The sequence below is a fragment of the Arachis hypogaea genome, chromosome 9 (genome assembly GCF_003086295.3).
Source record: "Arachis hypogaea cultivar Tifrunner chromosome 9, arahy.Tifrunner.gnm2.J5K5, whole genome shotgun sequence".
Classification (NCBI taxonomy): Eukaryota; Viridiplantae; Streptophyta; class Magnoliopsida; order Fabales; family Fabaceae; genus Arachis; species Arachis hypogaea.
The window spans coordinates 87,028,120-87,052,648 of record NC_092044.1 but is presented as its reverse complement, the minus strand read 5'-3'; the positions used below and the strand labels follow the sequence as shown (position 1 = coordinate 87,052,648).

General features: G+C 30.7%; 1 protein-coding gene across 1 annotated transcript; it reads right to left on the bottom strand.

Annotated features, from left to right (window-relative positions):
- Positions 1-7,122: 7,122 nt before the first annotated feature.
- LOC140175159 (uncharacterized) lies at positions 7,123-7,611 on the bottom strand. Its single transcript, XM_072202095.1, has one exon. It carries the CDS (start codon positions 7,609-7,611, stop codon positions 7,123-7,125), a length of 489 nt encoding a protein of 162 aa, XP_072058196.1.
- Positions 7,612-24,529: the final 16,918 nt, after the last annotated feature.

The window sequence follows — 24,529 nt, the reverse complement described above, 5'->3', positions numbered from 1 at the left end:
TCCATTTAATTTTTAAAAATGCAAATGAGATTAAGTGTAAATTTAATTGAAGGCACAACTCAAGCCACCACCGCCACCATTCATGGATCCTAATGTTACAAAATTCATAAGATTTTTTTTGTAGTAAACCACACAAGCCGCGCTCTATTTTATTTTATTGGGTAAGTGATATGTTTTTATGAATTATTGTATTTTATATATATGGGATAACCGTCTAAGAGGTTGGAAAATTAAACTGCATCTAGAATTGCTTCCTTCAGTGTCTTCTAAAGTGTACAAAAACCAACCATTGATGTAATCATAATAAAATTTAATTGAGAATAAATTATTATTTTTGTCTCTTAAATAGTTTAATTCTTTTGATAAAATAGATTTTAAAATAATAATATATTAGTTTTCTAATTAAAATTGTAATAAATTATTATTTGTCTCTTAAATAGTTTAATTCTTTTGATAAAATTGCTTTTTAAAAAAGTGGTATATTAGTTTTTCTAATTTAAATTGTACCGGTTTACAAAAAAATGTACTATCTTCTAATAACTAACAAATAATTTATATATTCATTCTAATTTTTCTTAAAAACATTATTCGAAGTTTGATTCTTAAAATTTTTTATTATTTTTTTAATTGATCGCCGTTGACAAAAGAAAAAAAACGGTTAGCATAAAATTACTAATTATAAAAGATAGAAAATTTTATTTTTAAATAAATTTACAAAAATCACTTCAAAATATGAGTGAATTTTTTTTAACCATGAAAACAAATTTGTTCCCCTCACACTAATTTAGAAATAATGTAACACACAAAATAATATGGCACAAAATACAATATAAAATGATAAACTACATAGTCCAGAACATAAAGTTTGGTTAGCAGTTGGAATTTTTATACAACTTGTTGAACTCAACTACTTTTAAGAAAGTGCACACAAATTGATTAAATTAAAATCACAATTGTTCAATTATTTTGAAAAACTTTTAGGATTTTCTAACTCCAAGTTAAATATCCAAAGTATGCACCCAAACTTTTGACAAAAAACAAAAAAGAACATTCAACCCTTTTAATGAGAAAATATAAAAAATTGAAATTTTAGACTATGTTTTTTTTACTAAATAGGAAATATCCAATTCAAGTGACTAATTGAAGAAACTAAATTTTCATTAAATTGATTTGAACATACAGACTACACTTTCACGCTATTTCAATTATTTTAACATTTTTACCCTAGAATAAAATTCACAAACAACACAGAAAAGCTGAGAACAAAGAACGAAATAAAAGTTCTGCATCTTTGAATCGAACATAAAAAGTAAAAATAATATACCAAAACTCAGAACAAATTATACATCTAACTGAGTCATTTTTCTTTATGTGGAAGTGACTGATGGATTCGAATAGCTATTCCTTAGGGTTGCTGTTGATCATGATAATTCTAATATCTAATGGCTGTACTTTAGTTGAAATTCTTTTGGAATAGGTGTATTAGGGTTTTCATTTCATTGATTTTGAATGTTATTGGAATTTGTTATTTCTGATTTTTCAAATTGCTTTATTGGTCTCAGAAAAAGAGTTTCCTTTTGTATGCTCTTTCTTCTCTGAATTATTATTCAATATTGGGTATATCCTTTCATTTTTTGTGCTAGTTCTGGCGATGGATGCAGCAAATGAGATTTGTATAGTGTCAACTGATTCACAACAATGCCTTTATAACATCACTCCTTGGAAGGAGTATTGGAAAATAACCGTTAGGGTGATCAAGATGTGAAGTTTATGTGATGCCAGAGAGGAGACTGACGAACTTACTTTTCTTCATATTGTGGTCATGGATAAATCAGTGAGTTGTTATATATGTTTTGAGACATTTTTTAATCCGAGAGTTATTATATATGTTTTCAGAATTTTGTTTAATTTTTCAAGTTTACTCTCTGCTGCAGATTCAGTCTAGTTAATTTTTTTTGTTTTAAGTTGAATCAGATATTTCAATAGAAGGTTTTTCATCATTAGAAGAAGCTATGTGAAATATGAAAAATTATAATTCACAGTTTTATTATTCTAATTTTTATTGTTGTTGTTGTTATTGGTATGAGGTCTTTTTTAATTGTTTGGTATGTATAATCTTATCTGTGTAAATTAATGCATGAAAACTACTTGATAGAATGTCTATGTGAATAATTTGAAAGCTAAATTTAATGTTATATATCTGCCGCATTAGTACACAGTTCCATCCTTGGCAATTTTTCTGTGACTTTCTTCATTTTTCATTCTTTCAAACATGTTATTTAATACAAAGACATGAATATGTTGATCACTTGCTTTGTTTAACTTGTGTTGGTCTTTGAAATCTGTTGATAATTGAAATTTTGCTATTTACTACTTTATTTCTTTTATTCTACAAGGGCATGGATTCAACAGAACTAGACAATCAATCATGGTGGTTTAGTTTTAATTTGTTCTTTGGATAGGACAGTGCTTATTTAATGTGTTCTTACTTGAGTTGAATTTTTATTTAACTTGGGTGTCACTCTAGAATATGCCAATGCTTGAGATGTTGTTCATTTGAAGGAAAACAGTTTTTAGAATTAGTAGAATCAAAACTTTAACAGAAATGCTGAGTTTTGCAAATTTTGCTTTATGAATCCAATGACAGAGCACAAGTTTGATTGTGCGAATTTCACACATGATTCATGATCTAGATTGGTTCAAGTTTGTGGTTAAAATGGTTAAAAAGAAAGTTTAGTAATATAAAGCTGAGCAAATGGGTCATGTATGATTCTAATCCTTGCAATTTCATCAATCAAAAGGCAGCCATTGATGGAATATATAGTCAGTCAAAAAGTAATAGTTATATGAAGCAAACAAATCAGTCTTTTTCTATCTAGCAGGTTATTTTGTTGCTTAAGCTTTTTCTAAGACCCCAAGGGTATTTTTAATGGGGTAAAAAAGAAGTCAAAATTTTCATAGATAAACTTAATGCATAAAATATACATTTTGGTCAAATATTTTTTCTATACTACATAGTGATACTTCTAAATAAATATCTTCATAAAACTTTGGTTGAAATTGTTAGATCTTATTGAATACAAGTTGGAGTGTATACTATGGAATCCTTGTGCTTCAACACTAACTAACTAACAACCATAGAGGATAACTAAACTGCCTATGAAACTTCTAAGAAAAGTGTTACAAAGATTTTAGAAACTAATTCAAGAAATTCTACTTTGATTACAAATGTAAAAGCAAGATTAGAGCAAAATCTATCTGCATCTAAGCCTACAAATCTCAATCAATAGTTAGGACTAATGCTCTCCACAAACCATGCTACAAAACCTGAAGGATTTTCATTTCCTTGACAATTAATAGTACTCAATCCGATTAAATAAAATATCTTCTAGATTTTTTTACTTTTTAATTAAAAACACTTTTATGTTTTTCAAATAATCATTCTTTTATTTTGAAATTCCTTTTTCATAGCTTTGCTAAGTTTACAATTGAATTGATAATTCTTTTCTTTTTAAATTTTAAAACATTAAATTTATTCAAAAAATAATTAATTTAACTACTCATCTATTTTTATGTGTGTAATTTTCTTCCTAAAATCCTTTTCACATTTTTTTGTCCACTTATGATTTTTATTAGTCACATAAAATTTATCTGAAATTATAAATATTCAATTCCTTTTATGTTATATTATTTATTTTTGTTGCTGCATCATATACAATTTTAAATATTTATTTTATAAAATCTATAATTTAAAAAAAACATGGAATTATAGGTACAGAATAAGAAGATCTCCTACTCATGTTATATTTTTATCATTGATGAATTCTGCATATAACACCAATAAATTCTATTTTCTTTTCTCCTTTGACCCCATCTTCAATCTTTCGGCTTTTCTTTACAATTTTTTAGGCTCCTACACTTGGCTGTTTGCACCTCTTCCATTCCTTCTAATGGTAATGATTTTTTCCAAACTTCATTATCCTGTTTATCTTTAGAGTTTTTGGTTCCTGATTCTCCAAGTAATCCAGATAATAGTAAATCATAGATTAATCCACCGTCTTTTTTTTTGCATCTAACCATAATTTGGTGGCACCATGCCTCAAAAATATCTATAATTTTATCATATTTTACCCAGTAAATTTTTCCTATACTTCAATACTAATACTACTTAGTCTCATTATTTGCTTAATTTCTGATTCTCTTTCAATTTTATATTTGGTATTCTACGTATCTTTATTTAGTTTCTTATCTCACATGCTGTGGTAGTTCTCATTTAGTGATTTTTGAAAATGACATACTCATTTAGTGCAATGACATGCTTTATAGTTTCTCAAGTAAAAATTTATCCATAATAAAGTCTGAATTTTCTGTAAAATCACGGTAAAGAAGTAAAATTTACAATTACCGATTTGATAGGTAACTACAAATCTAAATAGAGTACCTGTGTAGTGAATCCTACTGTGCCCTGTGATTGCTAACAGGAAACGTTCGTCAAATCAATGAAAAATCCTATGCATGTTCTGACAGAAGATCTTTGCCATGTCACCATCATATGAGAAAGAGAAGCTCTTTATCACCGCCATCATCGAAACCTAAGAATCGCTGCAGTAGGAAAAACGTGTTGAGCAACACCTAATAGCAATTTGTGCTCCCTTCATATAGCGGGTAGCTTTTCCAATTCTACGAAAGAGATGTTGAGTGACATAAAACAGAGAGCCTGGAAAGGAGAAAAATGCGAATACCATCATGCCCTATGGAAAAGATCCCTAAAATTGAAATAGAAACCAGAGTGAAAAGGGGTTTATAGGGTATGTGATAAGAAAAAGTAAAACAGGATTGCTGTTGAAAAGGGGTTTATAGGGATAAGGGAAATTGGAAGGATATGGAGAATGAGTGAGGATTTCACATAATGATTTTATCTTGGAAGAGAAATTTTTCTATTACATCAATCTTTGTCTATTTAATCAAAACTAAAATATTACAAAAAAATAAAAAAGAATAGTCTAACCTTTTATTTGTTATATAGAATTCAACTGCATCTTTGATAACTTAAATTTCAATTGGAAATTAAATACAATTTAATGATAAAACAAATTAATAAAATTTTAGGTTTAAATTAAATTTTAGTATTTAAAATATTTATAAAATAAATTAAATTTTTTTTAACAAATAACTTCATTTTTTATTAATATAATATAATTTTTAAATAATAAATATATTTATTTATTAAACAATATGAAATTATTTAAATTTTAACAGTTAATTTTTTTAAAAGTAGGTGTACACCAGTTTTTACGAAATAAATTTTTTTAAGAGTATTTGTTACATCTAATAATCTAAACACATCTAAAAATTTAAATAACTTAAATTTCAGTATGTGTGCACCATTCTTTAAGAGCTAATTTTTTTTATATACAAAAAACAAATAGATACGATACAATTCAAACAAAAAATATCTAAGTAACTTAGATCATAAATCTATAACATAAAACTATAAGAAAATGTTTTTGAATAAAACTTAAATTTTAAATATATTAATAAAAAATTTACAACTAACTCTTACAAAAAAAATAAATTATTTACTAATGAATAAAAAAATCATCAACTCAATAAAAAAATGATATTATAGAAATATATAATGAACATTTTAAAAAAATAGCTAATAGATATTATTTGACACAAAAAAACCTAACAATAAAAGCCTCTTTAAAAAACGTATATAACAATTAAAGAGTTTTTAGCAATAAGTTTTAAGCTTAAAATAAATCATTTTTTTATACAGAAAAATTGTATAATTTTCCTACGTCTTTTGCTCCTCTATGAATTTAACAAAATTTTGAACAAAACATAAAATATAGACCCCAAATAGAATAAAAAATAAACAGAAAAAGAATACTCTAAAATAAACCTCAACTTTTTCAACAAATAATTCATATAGCATGAAACTACTTACCAAATTATATTTTTTGAAAAAATTCTTTGTAAACAACATTTGATGTGAGGTTACACATTTCATCATCTTCATTAGATAATAATATCTTCAATCCTGACCTTGTTGTCACTCTGGATATTGCAATATACAACTGACCATGAGAAAAAACTGCTCTTCGAAGATATATACCGACCAGAGCTAATATTTGCCCTTGACTCTTATTAATAGTCATTGCAAAACAAAGACTAACTGAAAACTGTCTACGCTGAAGTTTAAACGGGATTCCAGGATCACTGGGTATTAAATTCATCCCATGAATAAAAACTTTGTCACCAATATTACTTCCGGACACAATTTTAGCCCCAATAATGTTCTCTCCAAGATCTTGAACAATGAGTCAAGTTCCATTACACAATCCATTTGCTTGATCTATGTTTCGTAACAAAATAATGAGAACACCTTTCTTCAATTTAAGAGCATGTTTTGGTATCCCAGAACATGTTATCTGGTTCAAAAACTAAATTGTCAACCAATCAGCGTCAATCATATCTTGACAATCACTACGACAAATAGAGTCATAACTCAAATAAACCCTTCTCAGGCCCAGGAAAACTGTCAACAACAAAGTCATTTATCTGTTGCACAATATCAATAGTAGGAGCAAGTATAGCACGTTCTTAAAAATAAGAAACATTACCATAGTTATCATGAATATTTGAATATATAGCTAAAACAATATCCTGAATAGGATTGTCAGTTGGTGGAATAAGTAAATCACTTGGAATATCAACAATTATTTCATTCTCCTTTTGATTCCCACAAGAACCTTCACCAATCTTTAAAATCCAGTCTGAGAATTCCTTTATTTCATCATAATTTGACAAAACAGAGTTCTTTCCCAACATAAGATTTTTTGTCAACCACATTACCTTACAATGCTTCCAAAGAATTGACGAATTAATTGAAGCCATAACTATTTCAGCACGAGTTCCTTTTAGAATAACTGGCAACACTTGTCTAAAATCACCACCAAGAACAATAACTTTCCCACCAAATGGAATATCATGAGCCGAAGCAACATTTGAACTCATTAGGTCACGGAAAGTTCTATCAAGTGCTTCAAACGCCAACTTGTTCGTTATAGGTGCCTCATCCCATATTATTAGAGAAGCACGACGGATGAGTTCCGCTCACTGACTATCTTTCTTAATACTACAAACAGATTTCTCATTCAGCTCAATGAGGATGCAAAACAATGAGTGTGCAGTCCTCCCATTAGGGAGCAATAAAGATACAATACCCCTATTAGCAAAATTTAAAACAATTCTCCGTTCTGATCGAAGATGGAAAGACAACAATCTCCACAGAAATGTTTTTCCAGTTCCACCAAATCCATACACAAAAAAGAATCCAAGTCTTTTATTGGTAACTGTATCAATTATTCTCTCACACATCAGTTTTTGCTCATCTGTCAATTTGTCCAAATTTACATCATGTTCCTCCCGAAGTTGATCTACATCATAATTCATCTCATTCATAATCATAGAATTTGAAAAATGGGAAACCAAATCCTGATTAGGGAAAGGCATTTGGGAATAATCTTTCAAGCTTCTGCCATTCATTTGCAATAATTTTTCAACTTCAATCAAACAAAGAACTTCAAGTTCCTCTTCTGTCATCACGAGCTCTACGAAGTAAGTGAGAAAAAAAAGGCACATGAATTACAAATAACAGGTAAACTTATCATGATATAACCATCTACAAATAAACTTACTGAATAATAATAAATAGAACAAGACTTTGAAATAATACCTTACAAAAAATAATAAACTTACTGAAAAAATAATAAACTTACTGAAAAAATACCTTACAAAAAATACCTTATAAAATGTCATCAGCTAACAATCTCCAAGTGTCTCTCCAAACCAACTCTGGTTTGTTCATTGAATTAGATGCTAACAGTGTAACAAACAACTGACGCAACTGAAAACCGGATGAGAATTCTGCAGTTTCTTTAATAGCATTAATGAACTCCTGATCATCACTCAATAAACCAAGTGCATTGCACGCAGCCTTGAAAGAATCATATACAACACCATCAACAGTGTGGATGCTTTCAAAACTTTTACAACCCCTTTGAACATTGAGCCGCAAACGCAGATAAAATATCTCACCCGAACCAACATGGATAAAAGTTAGCCTTCCAATCGAGAACCCTCTCTGCCTTGGAACCCATTCTTGAGAATCACATAAGTAAACAAAATAATTTGGAAATTCATAATATAATAACTTATTACCATGCGGGAACTTAAGATTTGCTCGCATCCACGCAGTAAACATTGTATCCTTATACTTGTTCTTCTCAACAATTTCAGGAATTTTATCATGATCAGCGAATAATAGATTCTGCTTTCTAGGCAAATGGAATATCAATCGTTGAACAGATGGCCACTTATGATGAATATCAAATGCAAATAGTCTCTAAGCAGATTCACAAGGCACTAGATAGCGACAATCATAGAATTGCTTAATCTCATCAACATCTTGACCACCATTTTCCTGAGTTTGTACATTTCTAATTGACGCAGTGATGTAGTCTGGCCCTTGTTTATGTATTTAAACAAATATTTGATGACATTTGACTTGTTACAAAACTCCAAATTGTTATGAGCTTGATATTTCATAAGGAGCATAGGATTATAAAGAACAACAAATCGATTATCCACATCCACACCATTTATTTTATAAGTAATCCCCATATTTCGCCTTCTATATATTGGATAACCATCTTTATCAAAACCTGTTGCATCAACAAATTTCTTGGGATAGAATTTAGAACAACCACCATTTCTCATGCAAGGAGAAGAAGGTCTTAATTTACCACAAGGACCATGAATCATATATTTGGTAACAACACTATACAACTTTGGAAATCTAACTTGATCCGGTAACTCAGCTGATATAACCTCATCCATGATTTCAGTTGTTTGTAACCTACCCACATTTTGAAGCCAAACCAAAATATGTGCATGTGGCAAACCCTTTTTTTGAAATTCAATTGTATACATCCCTTAAGAAAAGAAAATTTTAATTTTACATATATAACTCATTATTAAATAAGCAGAAATAACCACTTAAAACTTACTGGAATTCACAGGTCCAAAGAAGACTCCATCCTTCAAATCAGTCATCAAAGATTGAATTTTCAACTCAAACAACCTACATGCAAGATCAGGCCGATCAGATATAGCAATATGAGAGCATTCAGTGTATCTTTGAAACTCCAGCCAACTGGGTTGCAAGTTATAGTAATAAATAAATCAGGATAACCATATTGTTTGCAAATAGACATAACATCTTGACAATTATTAAACATATATCTTCTTCCCCCAATAAAAGAAGACGGTAACACAATCATGGTTCTAATGAAACACGCATCAACATCTCTTCATTCCATGGCTTCTTCAACCCCTTGCAATATATGAGATCTTATGTTCTTCTGGTCAAATCTAATATACATAAGACACTGTGATTCAACCATACTAAACGAATCTACAATAAATTGTTGAAATAACCTTCTACACTTGAGTATCATCCCAAACTCATTCTTTCGTTCTTGGATTCGAAAATAAATAAATTTTCATAGAGAAACTCTTTGTCTTTTTGGTATATTTTCTCTACTTCTAAGACAACGGTATGGTATATATTCCTGGTATCTATCTTCACCATACGGGAATAGCAAAGGATATTGCAACGGCCAGTACAACGTATGTGTCTCATGAATGCGTTTTAAGTCTCCATTCCTCTACTAAAAAAAATATCACGTGCAGTATCCGATCCATCAAAATCCCCAATAATAAGAACAGCAATTTCAGAAATTGTGGGCTCATTATACACTCGCGGTTCTGCTGCTCGATGTCTAAACAAACGAATGGAAAAAGCCTCAGTAGAAAGTTGCTGATAGAACTCTTTCGCCATTCGAAAAGATTTTGCAACGACATTATTCTCATCAAGTATCTTTAATAAATCTTCAATTAATGTTGAATCCAAAGAACCCGTACGACTGTTAAAGCGACATATAAAAATAATTGTCAAGTAAAAACATATAAAAACTAATGGAAAACAAATATGAAAATACAACAATTGGAATTTCATCAAACATACTCATACCATACCAAAAAATTCCCTCCCTATTTGCCAGCTCATTCTCAGTGTCAAAAATATACAACTGAGCAAATTTCGGTTGCTGCCCAGGCACGAAGAGTAAACTACAAATTCTATGATAATTTTGGCCACAGAAAATAAATTGCAGCAGACCTGATCCATTAGTAAGAGACGTGTCAACCCTTCCACCAATAGAAGTAAAACAAAAAAAATTATTATATGCTCGAATGTTCTTAAAAAAATGTTTATTCCTTGGATCATTTTCACTCAAAAGCGAAACCAACAATTCAGGTGGCTCCTTCAATAATGGCAATTGCACTTTTCCTTTAAGGCAACACATTGAAAATACTGGTTGACTAACTTTAGTTCTCTGATAACACGTTCATCATACCAAAAGCCCGCACCACACCATGTGCAAGTGTAATTACAATCACCATGGTCCAAGTACCCTATTTATAAAATAATAAACATCAATGTTCTATTATATGTTGAAGGAAAAAGTTTACCGATTAACACAGAGAAAAAAGAAAAAGTATTGGCATTATTTACTAAGACCAAATACAAACTTTTTGTCTCACTTGAGACAAACAATACATGGTTATTAATATCAACAAAGCTTGTGAATACATCATCGAGAATATCATGCATAACACCTTCATCTAACAAAAGAACATTTATGTAGTCATAAAAAAATAGCTTAAAGAATAAAATAATATCAATACTCATTTATTATAAACAACTATTTATAACAACATACTGAAAATACTTGCTTACACATATGTATATACCTTTATTAGTATATATTGATCCAACATAAGATAGAATACTCTGAGATAAAAAGGCCGGTTGAGCTATATAAAAAAATATAGAAAGAAAAATAAAAAAAATATGTGAGATACTCTAGCTAAGTAATACATCATTTGTTAAAGAAACAGTAATTGACAAAAGAATCAAACTAACCATTTCTTATTCCAAGTGTCTCATCTTTTTTCCTCTTCATTGCCAATTTTCTTCTCTTTCTAGCATCTTTAGATGATTCACTCATAGTATTGTTTGGTAAAGAATAACACAAGGAACAATAACTAAATAGAATGTCCAAACCAAATAAAAAAGAACCACCTTTGATTTTATATGAAAGAGAAATAGACTACCCTAATTAAATAGGGCATTTTAGCAGGTAGACCTCTTTGCCTAATAGAAATTATAGTCTACCAATTTTAATTAAAAAAATTCCTACTTTAGGAGCATGAGATGTGGTGAATAAAAAAGAATGTACTTTTTTAATACACAAGCTACATTAATCATTCTAGGCAAAATGCATCCATAAAATCCATCAAATAAAAGAAATGACCAAGAGATCACTTTCAACTTATGATGGATAAAAAAGAATGAACCTCTTTAATACATAAGCTACATTAGTCATTCTAAGTAAAATGCCCCTAAGAAATCCACCAAACAAAAGAAATGGCCAAAAGATCATTTCCAATCTGTTCAATATAGATATATCAAGAAAGTACAAATCAATTCAACAACACATGAATATTCAGTCATCTAAATACCATAAAGCATTCACTTGGCAAAACCACATAAGTTAAGGAATAAACTAAATTGTGGAAGGAGAGATTTTTATATCATAAAAGAGCTACTGCATTTTATTGAATTTCAAAGAAATAAGTACAAACATAAAGGGCTAAATAGCTAATTTGCGTAGTGGCTAATGATATTGTGTCCACATCCTAGCACTTAATCTATTACATGAGAAAGATGCCCAAAAAACAATCCAAACAACTTATACAAAACATGAAAACACATAAATATTCTCATACACTACAATCCAATGCATCAAATGCTATTACTTGGACACAACTAAAATACCTAATGCCCTAGATAAGTCCTAATCAGTAACTCTAGTTAACTGCCATGGGCAGCCACCTCAATTAACCCCATGTTCAGATGAGCTATCGTTCCCCAAGCCACGAGGCTCATCAGCTTCATCAAATTGCAGCCTTAAAGATCTTCTCAACCTCTTCAATGAAGGCTTCACATCTTTCTCAGCATCAATAGAGTCTTGATTAATGGCAACCATATACTCCTAGTGTAAACAATTCCATGAAAATATAAATCTAATTAGAGGGATAATTAATGAGTTCTAGTCAAAGGAACTTGATCAGAAAATTAAGCACCTTGTCAAAAAAAAATTTGGCAACACTATTCACTTCTTCACTTTCTTCAACTTCATCACATGAATTTTTAGAACTATCCACTTCATTTAACTTATCCACCACAGCATCAGCAGACTTTCTCTTGAGGAGAGGACACTATTAAATGACACAACATATTAGGTTCAATTTAAACACAACTCAAAAAAGGGTGAAAAGTAATACAGAAAAAATAATAGAAGAAACAGGAAGCATGGAACCTTAGCATCTTCATCAGCTCCCAAGTCAACAACACTTGATTCCTTTTGGGTACATTGAGGCGAACCAGCAAAGAGCTCAGAGCAGCTGGAAGGAGTCAATCCCAAATTCGGTGATTTGGTAACCATAGAGGGTTCCTCAAATGATCCCTCTCCTTTTGCTACAAACCCAGCCTTGGATAATACAAAGCACATCCGATATAAGACATGAATAAAGGTGGAACAACCAAAAAATAAAAAATTTAAGAAAGAATTTATTAAAATGAAACAATAGGTGTGAATTTCATTTTATACCTTTTCAGGACTCAAATCTGAACCAGAGAGCTCAAACATTTCAAGTATTGCAGCATCATTACAAACACGCCTCACTGGATAAGTCCCTTTGAATTTCTCCATCCCAACAGGCCTACTAAGAACCTTGAACAGCATGGTTTTTCCAAACATTTCTTGGAATATAGGAGGAGACTGTGTGCCAAACACAACCTACGAACAATATAAAACAGACACAACATAAAAAATGAATCGATAGAAACCGAAGGATAAGAGAACTCTTTAACAATAAAATTAGCGCATAAAAAGAATATATCATTCGAGTGACTTACATCAACATCCTTAAGATGTTGTTCAAACAGCTGGGCACAAGTCTTATTCAGTAGGTAACTTGCCTCACGATCAAAGAGGACAAAAATAGAAATACTAGTGGAATTCTCAACCAACACCTTCACTCTAAACTTGGATATTTTTAAGATGCACATAAATACTGGCCTAAGGTTAACAACTACGCAGAAATAATTCACTATTTAACAAAGCACAAAGGAAGCATTGTAAAATATTTATACCTAGGAGTCACATTTGTAACATGGATATTGCAAAATTGACAAAAATAAATCCCAGATTCTGTCTGAACACCTGATGAGCGGATAATTTATACGCTTTTTGGCATTATTTTTTAGGTAGTTTTAGTGTGTTTTAGTTACTTTTTAGTATATTTTTATTAGTTTTTATGCAAAAATCATATTTCTGGACTTTACTATGAGTTTGTGTATTTTTCTATGATTTCATATATTTTCTGGCTGAAATTGAGGGACCTGAGCAAAAATCCGATTCAGAGGCTGAGAAAGGACTGCAGATGCTATTGGATTCTGACCCTCCTACACTCGAAGTGGATTTTCTGGAGCTACAGAAGCTCAATTGGTGCGTTCTTAATTGCATTGGAAAGTAGACATCTTGGGCTTTCCATCAATGTATAATAGTTCATACTTTGCCCAAGATTTGATGGCTCAAACTGGCGTCCAAAGGCCCACCAGAGACCCTTTTCTGGCATAAAATGCCAGAACTGGCACCAAAGCTGGAGTTAAACACCCAAACTGGCACCCAAGCTAGCGTTTAACTCCAAGGATGGCCTATGCACGTGAAAGATTCAAAGCTCAGCCCAAACACACACCAAGTGGGCCTCGAAAGTGGATTTTTGCACTATCTACTCATTTTCTGTAAACCTAGGTTACTAGTTTAGTATAAATAGCACTTTCTACTATTGTATTCGAGTCTTTGACCTTTTGGGAGTTCTTTGAACCCTTTTTGGAGGCTGGCCATTCAGCCATGCCTAGACCATTTTGTTCTTATGTATTTTCTACGGTGGAGTTTCTACACCTCATAGATTAAGGTGAGGAGCTCTACTGTTCCTCATGAATTAATGAAAATACTATTATTTTTCTTTCAATTCAGGCCCACTTCTTCTCCAAGATATACTCTTGTACTTAATTCAGTTAAGTCAGACTGAAGGGTGACCCGTGACAATCACCCACTATCTTCAGTACTCGCTTAGCCAAGATCCGCGTGCCTGACAACCACAAAGCGGTCTACATGATGTTCAACGTAGTCATTGGATGCCAGCCGGAGTATATTCTCTTGGGTCTCTGATCCGCGATTTGCATCGTCTCTCCTGACAATAGAGCATCCGAATTTAAGATTAGAACCTTCGTGGTATAGGCTAGAACCAATAGGCAGCATTCCTGAGATCTGGAAAGTCTAAACCTTATTTGTGGTATTCCGAGTAGGATCTGGGAAGGGATGACTGTGAAGAGCTTCAAGCTCGCGACTGTTGGGCATAGTGACAGTGTGCAAAAGGATCAAGGGATCCTATTCCGACACAAGTGAGAACCGACAGATGATTAGCCATGCGGTAGCTGTGCCTGGTATTTTTCATCCGAGACGAGAAATCCGACAGTTGATTAGCCGTACAGAAATCGTAGAGGACCATCTTCACTGAGAGGATCATACAACTTGCCATGGAAGGGAGCACGCATGATTGGATGAAGACAATAGGAAAGCAGAGGTATAGAAGTAACAAAGCATCTCCAAACGCTTATTTGAAATTCCCACCAATGAATTACATAAGTATCTCTATGTTATTTTCTGTTTTATTTATCTTTTAATTATCAAATCCTCATAACCATTTGAATCCGACTGACTGAGATTTACAAAATGACCATAGCTTACTTCAAGCCGTCAATCTCCATGGGATTGACTCTTACTCACGTAAGGTATTACTTCAACGACCCAGGGCACTTGCTGATTAGTTGTGCGGAGTTGTGAAAAGTGTGATCACAATTTCGTGCACCAACATCTCTACCACACACACAAGCAGAGTACCACCAAGGACCATCCTCAACTATTTCAACTATTTTAGCTAGTACAACAAAAGTTCTAGCCTAAAAATATAAGACCAGGTCTATAAACATTATAATCAAAGATAGTTGTAATACAAACTAAAACCGAAAAACTAAAATAAATACTAACAGCATAGTATTTTCAAGTACAAAGGAGAAAAAAAGCATTAATATCGTTCCAAAACAAAGCAGTATTTACTAAGGAATAGAAAAATAAAATTTAACACAAATTATCAAGAGTAAACATGATAAAAAAAATTAAACTGGTTCCAACCCGGTTGTAAACATCAAGCGACTTCACAGTACACCTAGGTGTGAGCTTCATAAAATCTTCTTCTATTTCAATATTTTTTCAAGATCCAACAATGCTAATAGGTTGGGATGCACTAACTCCATGTGGAATAAAACTGTTAACAAATACAGCACCAACTTAAATAAGTAAACAATGACGGCAACAACAACAAAAAAACACAACAAAAACTACATGTACAAAAATACCTTTTCCTAAAAGCTGCCACCTCTGGGATGTCAATATTAAATCCAAGCTTTGATGTAAACATAACATTCTGAAGTCCAACTCTACCTATATATATATATATATATATATATATATATATATATATATATATATATATATTGGTTACAGGAATATAGTGGTAAAACCAAGTGAACATGGATAACTGACACACCTGAAATGAAAATTTACATGATACAAACTTCTAAAAACCTTAACTTGGGCAAGCTGTAAAACCACAACTAGCAGTTTAGCATACCCAAAAGACAGAAATCGATTATGTTCGTCAACATATTCACCAAATAAGACACACCGAATCCTGTGACTGAAAACAACCAACAAAATCACCTACACTATTAGAAACTTGACTATACAAACACACCGAAAACAAAAAAGAATCTCAATAAGAGGAAGAGGTAGAAATTAAAGAATGCTAACTCATTTTCAGCAAGTTCCATCACAGCCATCTTCATCTTCTTTCCATCTTTATCATATTCTTTCTCTTTCGACATAGAGACCAACAGATCCACCACATCTCAAATAAATATTAAAAAAACTATTAGAAGATAATGACAACAAAGCAATATTCTACAAATCACAAAAAAATAAGACTGCAATCATTCCAGACAAAAAAAGTATGAGCAAATAGCACAACATACCAACTAAGAAATCTGAATCCTCATTGGTTTCCAAAAGTTCAGTGAATGGAGAGATTGTAAGAGCAGATTTTGGAATAAAATCGCAGATAGCATCCCTAACAGTGGTCCTGAACTGGAAAATCAACTTAAATTGATGCCTAGTGGCCTTATAAGATCATTGGTTTGGCACAACAGAGAAGAGCTTCATTACATATACTCGACCCTCGGAGAGAAGTTGTTTGAACTTGTAAATCATAGTCTTCCGAACAGTAGCTTGAATCTTACACCCCTACCAATCAACATAAATTATACTAAAAATATGATAAATGACAAATCAAATACAGAGTAAAAAAAATTAAATGAAACAAAATTTCAGACATCGATATAAAAAAGGCAAGGAGAAACACATCTAAATACAAAAAATAAATAGTAAAAAAATTTTAATAGATTTAGGCCACTATAACTCACAGATTCATCAACCAAAATCATCTCCATAGAATTTGGGAGAAGCTGACCAGTGAAAATTGGAACAGTCCAAAGCCTAATCACCCTAACTTTGAGGTTCCATGCTTCCTTCTCAGGATTAATCTTATTAACCATATCCATGGCAGTTGTCATATTGAAATACAATTAAAGGGATGAAAGAGGGAACAAATTTCAGTAAGTTAAATAGCAACTAAGAAACACATACAACAACAACATGAATGTGATAAAAATCTGCCATGATCAATGGGTTCTGCCTTTATTTATAAATACAAATCAATTGAGTAATTTGAATTTCGAAATCTATAGAACCCTTATTTTGGGAGGAAAAAAAAAGAAGCAACATACATATTTGAAAGATATTGGTGTTGATTGACATTGGATATCAACTGAAAGATATTTGCGGGCCCCACTAAATAATCTTATATATAGGACCTAAGCAAACAACAATTGATACACAAATAAGGTGTATAAATGGTAAGCTATATTAACCCTAGGTTATCTTCTATATAAATTGTAAGTTAATAGGAGAAGAGAGGATGGGATGAGAAGAGGATGAGAGAGAAGAGACAGATAACAAAGACAACATGAGGTAACACCTAGAGAAAAGCGAGAACTAAAAATAGAAAGAAAACTTATGCATAGATTTAGGAGTGGTAGACTTAGATGATGACACCTTTTAGTATAGATATCATTATTTGATTAGGCTTCCTATATAATTATATTTCCAATTGCAAATATATCATATTCCCAATAAAATTACACACAAGATAATTATCTATCCATGTAATGAAATACCAAAAACAAAGTGGCCATCAATAAATTTTAAAAATTGAGCTCAAAAGAAAAAAAGATATACATTTAAAAGTGTGAAAGAAAAAATAGAGTTCAGTTAATAAAACAAACTTTGTAAAAAAGTAATACAATAGGCCAAAGAAATATGAAAAAACTATGAATCAACAAATGGGTTATGGCTTTATTATAAACATATATCAATTAAGAGATTTGAATTTTGAAATACATAGAATCTTTACTTTGGGGTGTTGGGGGGAGGGGGGACGAAGTAAGTAACATGAAAATTTAAAAGATAATTAGTGACCTCAGATATCTAAACATCTAGCAAAAGATATTCATGGTCCCCAATAAGTAATCATCTCTATAGATACTAAACTAAAAACAATAGATATAAATCTAGAGATATGAAGTAAACAGCGGCCCCTATCAGTAATCTTTTCTATAGATCCTAAGCTAGAAGCAATATAGATGAGTAAGAAAGAGAATAGAAAAGAGAATAAAAAGAGAGGGAAGTGGATGTTAACAAAAACATGAGATGACACTAAGGGAAATGCAAGTACGCTACAAATATATTTAGATTTCTAATGAAAAAATATATCACATTTCTAATAAAAATACACACAAGCTAATTTTTTTATCTAGTTAAATAAATAAGAATAAATACGACATCAATAATTCTAAAACTAAAAGCTAAATCTAAATAACTCAATCAGTTTTAGCAAAAATTACAAAAAATAAATAATTAAATCTAAATAACATGCAAGTTCAATTCAAGTGGTGTATAATAATACAAATAAGAATAAGTTTTTCACTAATTTTAATTCAAAAAAAGGAAAACAGAATATGTAAGTGATATGAAAGGAGTAGATGGAAAAGCAAAGATGAGATTCTTGATGGTTAGATTCAATACAGAGAAAGTGCATTGGATTGAATTTTATAGAAATTTCTACCATTTACCATAGAAGCTTTTTAAAATTAAATATCTAAAAATATATCATTTTAAGAGTTAAAACAAAAGAGTTAAGAGTTCCAGTGTGAAGCAAATGGTGAAAAAAAAAAAACAAAACAACAACACTAATTATTTATTTAGTTAAAGACCGAAAAAGAAATAAGACATCAATAATTCAAAGATGAAAAGCTAATTTAGCATCATAAATAAAAATAAAATAAATAACACCACCATACCAAAATTCAATCAAAGCAAACTCTCACAAGATTTTATTTATAAAATAATAAAATAAAATTCAGAGATATGCAAAAGTAAAAAAATTAGAAATTTGCTCCCACCTAAACAGAATAAAATTTTGGAAAAAATAAAAAACTGAAAAATAATGAAACTCACCTCAACCTCCAGCAATTAGTATTGAGGTAAAAATAATCAAAAACTTTTTTCACCTACCAATAAACATACAAAAAAACAACCAAACAAAAAAAAGTTTATAACGATAATAGTGAATGAAATAATAAAAGATCACGTCATTGCTTATTAAAAAATTATTAGGCAACTGAAATTCAAGTTAGTAATTTTTTTATTTGAAAGAATAATATGTTTTCATCTTTGGGTATTTATGCACAGTATAAGCAGTTAATTATTCATATTTAAGCTATAGAGACTAATTGAAAATTTGTGCACAATAAAAGAACTTTATTAGAGCTTTTAAACTATAGAGATTTCCAAAGTAATCAATGCTAAATTAAACTAAAAAATGCATATATTACCATACTTGGATCCATGGTGGAGATAGTAGCCACTCTATTGAAGTCACAAGAATCAGGAGTCTTTCTCTTCTTATGATAGTAACTATCAAAAGCGTAAGTTGAATGTGCAATCACATTGTCTGGTTCATCGCATGGTTGTCCCTGCCGTATAGCAGAGCATTCCACTTTGCCCAGTCCACACGCCCAATCTAGTGTAGCATGCAACATCTTTAAATCAGCACCCTCCTTTCCAATGCAGAAAGTTTGGTTGCTGATATCATTTACTAAGAGTGTATCTGATCCAGTTAAGTGTAAAATGTAATTAGGTGCACCATTTGCATTGAAGAGTCCCCAATTGAGGAAAATAAGTTTCAATATAAAAAAATATGCCATTCATAATAAAAAGATTGAAAGCTGATATAGTATCAACAGTCAAAATAAAATAAATATCAACAGTCCAACCCACCCTTGAGATCCTATCAAACCACTACACTTGCTGAAAGCACAAATGCTTTCTTTCTTCTTCCTGCAATTACCTTTTCTCCCACTTTTCCCAAATCAAATCAACACCCCAGCAATATTTTCATGTGAAACAAACACATATATACAATCAAGCTAAGGCAACAAACCGATTACAAATTTTCATGAGATAAATAAAAATTAAAACCAACAGAAGCAAAATTGTTTCAACACAACTCCTCATTCCAATGTATTATATTAACATAACAACCCACAAAAGAAGTAAAAACTTTAGCATATAAAATATTAGAACCACTAAATATATATCAGAAACCAATCTTTAACTTCAAAAAAAAAAGCCAAAAGCTTTTTCTCTTTCTACAATCAACCGGTTCTTCTCATTTCACTTGTTCTAAAATATGAATTATCTCAAAAAAAATATTATTAAACCACAAAAAAAGAACAAATTAAATATAATTTATATAAATATAAGCAAGAAGAAAAATTATTTAACTTAATTTTCTTGTAGATGTTCTGAACTCATTTCTGTTTTTCTAACTGCGATGCAATCTCAGATCAGAATCCAGCTGGATACTCAATTAATCTCTTATAAATTTTCATATACAAACAGATCACAATATACATCATAGTAATTAACATTTATTTGAAACAAAATCAAAGAAATCCTAAAAAACACGACAACGAAGCATCCGATATCTAATCTGTTATGGTGAGCGAATCAGAGTGCAATAACGGGGAAGATTCACGGAAGCAACGGTTCATCACAATAAACTGAAATCGCGGTTGCGTGTTCTTGAAAAAATCAAATAAAAAGCAATCGGATCGTGGAATTCATGAATTGTTGCGATATGATGAAGGAAAAGGAAAAAAAAGTAGACCTTTTGACAACGAAGAGGGATCTCTCGATGTCTTTGTGGCTCTACAAATGGTAATCGCAGAAAGAAGAGAGAGAAAGAATTAGAGAGAGAGAGAGAGAGAGAAAAGAAAGGAGATTATAAAGGAACAAACCCATTGGGAGAGGTCGATGTTGAACTTGTAGAAGGTGACGTGTGCAGCGGTGATGAGAATTTCCTCGACGAAGGGGTCGATGCACTGAAGAACATTGAGGTTGAGGAACTTGGTGCTGTGCTGGTCGAGATTGGGCATGAGCTTTCCATTCTGAGACATTATGGAACCGCAAACACAAATCCTAGAATTTTTTGGGTTGGATTTAGGTTTTGGATGTGTTGTGTGCCTGAGAGTGAGAATGGAATGGAATAGAGAGAGAAAGAGAGTGAGAGTGAGAAACTTAGAAGCGAGAGAGAAGGAGCAGCGCAGAGACAAAAAGAATAAGCTTTTACCTTTAGCTTATTACTTTTTATTTTTTTATTCCAAATTAACGTGATACACACAACATAATTATTTATCTATATAATGAGATACCAAAAAACAAAGTGATCATCAATAAAGTTCAAGAATTATGCTCAAAAGGAAAAAGGATATACAATCAAGGAATAAAGATATAAACAAAAGAGATTAACAAATAAAAATATATTATTTACTAATTTTATTTAAAAAAAATAAGAGATTACAAAGAAAAATAATTGTAAATATGGAAAATTACTTTGTAACTAATAATTTTATTATTATTGGAACAATTGATGAACTCAAAGAACTTGAAGCACCACAAAGGATTAATAGTTATTTTGCTTTACATTTTGCCAAATAAAATATTGGGAGCCACTCAAATAAATATGCCTAAAACGTCTTTTTTAAAGATATTTTTTAGTAGTTAAAATTTAACATATATAATCGATTAAATCATGTTATTTTTGTCAAAATTAGGTTAGACAAATTAATTTAACCGAAAAATGGTTGAATCAAATCTTGAACTGGTTTAAATTAATATTATTTTTTTATAAAAATTAACTACAATACCCTTATTATAGAGAAGGATTAAAATACTCTTATTATATATATATATATATATATATATATATATATATATATATATATATATATATATTAAAAATTCTAAATCCTAACCTTATGAAAGAAAAATTAAGGATTAAAATTTAGGATTCTGAAAATTAATATATATATAATAAAAGTATTTTAGTCAACTTTTATAATAGGGTATTGTAGTCATTTTCTATAAAAAATAATATTAATTTAGACCAGTTCAAGATTTGATTCACCATTTTTCGGTCAAATAAATTTGTCTAGCATAATTTTGATAAAAATAACGCAATTTAATCGATTATATATGTTAAATTTTAATCATTAAAAAATATTTTTATAAAAAGACGTTTTCAATATCTTTATCTGAGTGGATCCCTAAAATATTTTATTGTCACAAAATATTAATAATTAGCATGTTCATTTTATTAATTCCATTCAAACTATTCCTTCAGAGCCATATTAAATCAAACTTATGTCTTGTTTTTTATATGTATTGCACTGTAAAAAATCTATTTCAAAGTGTTAGTACTTATGAATGAATACTTCTCAAATATTATTACAATGCTTAAACAATATTTTCTTTCATTAAAGTCATTTTTCATTATTGATCTAGCATCTATTAAGTTTTAAGTATACTAAAAGCACTATAGAAAAGATTGAAATGACAGGAGGAAATCTTTCATATCTCATCTCCATTTAATTCTTTGTTTTGAAGTACTCAACAATAACAAACAAAAGATTTTAGAAATGACCTAAACTTCTGAAGTAATATTTCATGTCCCATCTTCATTTAATTTTTTTTATCTTGAACCACTTGATAATAATAAGTGAGTGAAGTGGTAAAAGATGCAAAATAATAAATATAGATATAGGTAAAAGTAGATTGTTAAGTAATGACTACACCTATCCTTTAATATGTTGAGAAAGTCAAGACCCATTTAGCATAGTTCATTATAACTCAAGTAGCATAGACATAAACAAGTATTAAATATAATTACTTTAGTTAATACACTAACAAAATGGTACTTAAACATGTAATGTGTTATCTAATGCTAGGGGTGCATGCATAGCAATATTATTTTAGTTTTTTCAAACATATTTTAATTTTATTAAAATTGTGTGTATGATAAATCGTTTATTTCCTTTATTCAAATAACTTTTTTATCATGGTAGTAAATGCTAGAAGAATATTATGTAAACAATAATATTTTTTTACCTTTTTTTTCAAACAGTTTGATTAAAATTGAGGTCGGATGGTATGTTTAGTGTGACGAATTTTTTTTTTCACATTTATCCAAATTTGTTTCATAGCAAAATCCAACTCTCGGAGTCAATAAAAGTTGTAATATTTCATATTTAAAATATAACTTGCTCATGATAAACCGTATGCAACTGAAACCATTTGGCAAACTCCCACTATATGTTATGTCTTTTTAAGGGAAAGAGATCGTACAATTTTTTTTCAAACCCATATATAACCATAAAAACATAGCATAATGAATAAAATATTTTATACCAAGTTAAATAAAAATCCTTACAACACAAATAATGCATATGAACTTAAAAATAAAGGATAAATATTACAAATGAACCAGCAATGCCATGCATGGTCTTTCTTGGGCAATGCAACTTGAACCAATATCTGACATTGGTGGTAACACTCATACACACTAAACAAACCACAATAAACAAAGACATAGTATTCCACTAAAACCAACTCTAAATAGCACCCAACCCCTAAAACTTTAAACCATCAGTCCTACCAGGCATAGTTTGTAGTAAAGCACGACTATTATAACTTTCTAAGTAATCCATCAGACAAAAAAATAAAGTTTCTTCGTATACATGGATAAATCTAATTTTAACATGATTATCATAAAAAATTCGATGAAACCTGTTTCTTGTGCCTTCAATGGGGTTATATCGAACAAAAAAATTGAGAGTAGGCAATGACTTGAGCCCCAACCAGTTGTAAGTGCCTCTTCATAACTTGAATAACATCATGATCAACCATGATAGTTGGCCTGTACAAAGTACCTATTCCATTATTTGTAAATAGTTGTGACTAGTTAATACCTTCATCAGTGTCACTTACCTGCCATGTAACTGAGTTATATGAATAGAATGTGTGATTATTTGATGCCAAACATAGACATCTATCTCTAACCAAAATACAACCACAATGAGACATAGCTTTAGGAGGGACATAAATTTGGCCAAAAATCAATGTCATCAATGAAAAAGATACAATATATGGTTGATCACCGTCTTCAAGGTCAGCAAGCCAATACACAACACCACTGGCTACAACATACGAAGGATCCAATCGTTGCACATATAAAGGACATGAAATCCTAACATGCCAGTTCCTAGTAAAACTTGTATACATAGATAAAGTGTAAGCAGTGCTATTGGGTTCATCTTTAAAAATATGCAAAATTGCATAATGAACACTATTCGAAAAGTGCGCAAAGGCATAAGTAAAGGAACCCTCACAAGAACTAAGTTGCAAAGGATCATCTAGTACCCGAGGCATTTGAATAAGTGGATTCTAAATCACCAAGTGGCTTCTTCTTCTAAGGGAGGAGTAACGGATACAGAAGACTCCCATATCAACTTCAATGAGCTGAAACCAACCGTGTTGGGTTAAAAGAAAAGGCAAGTTCAGGTAGCCGATTTTTCCGGTAACGGCATCAATCTTCATGATCCAATCCACCAACGTGATTACAGGAGATGCAAACCCAAAGTGAATGAACAGTGAGCAGCCACACCTTTTTCATATCTTTGAGATTTGATTGA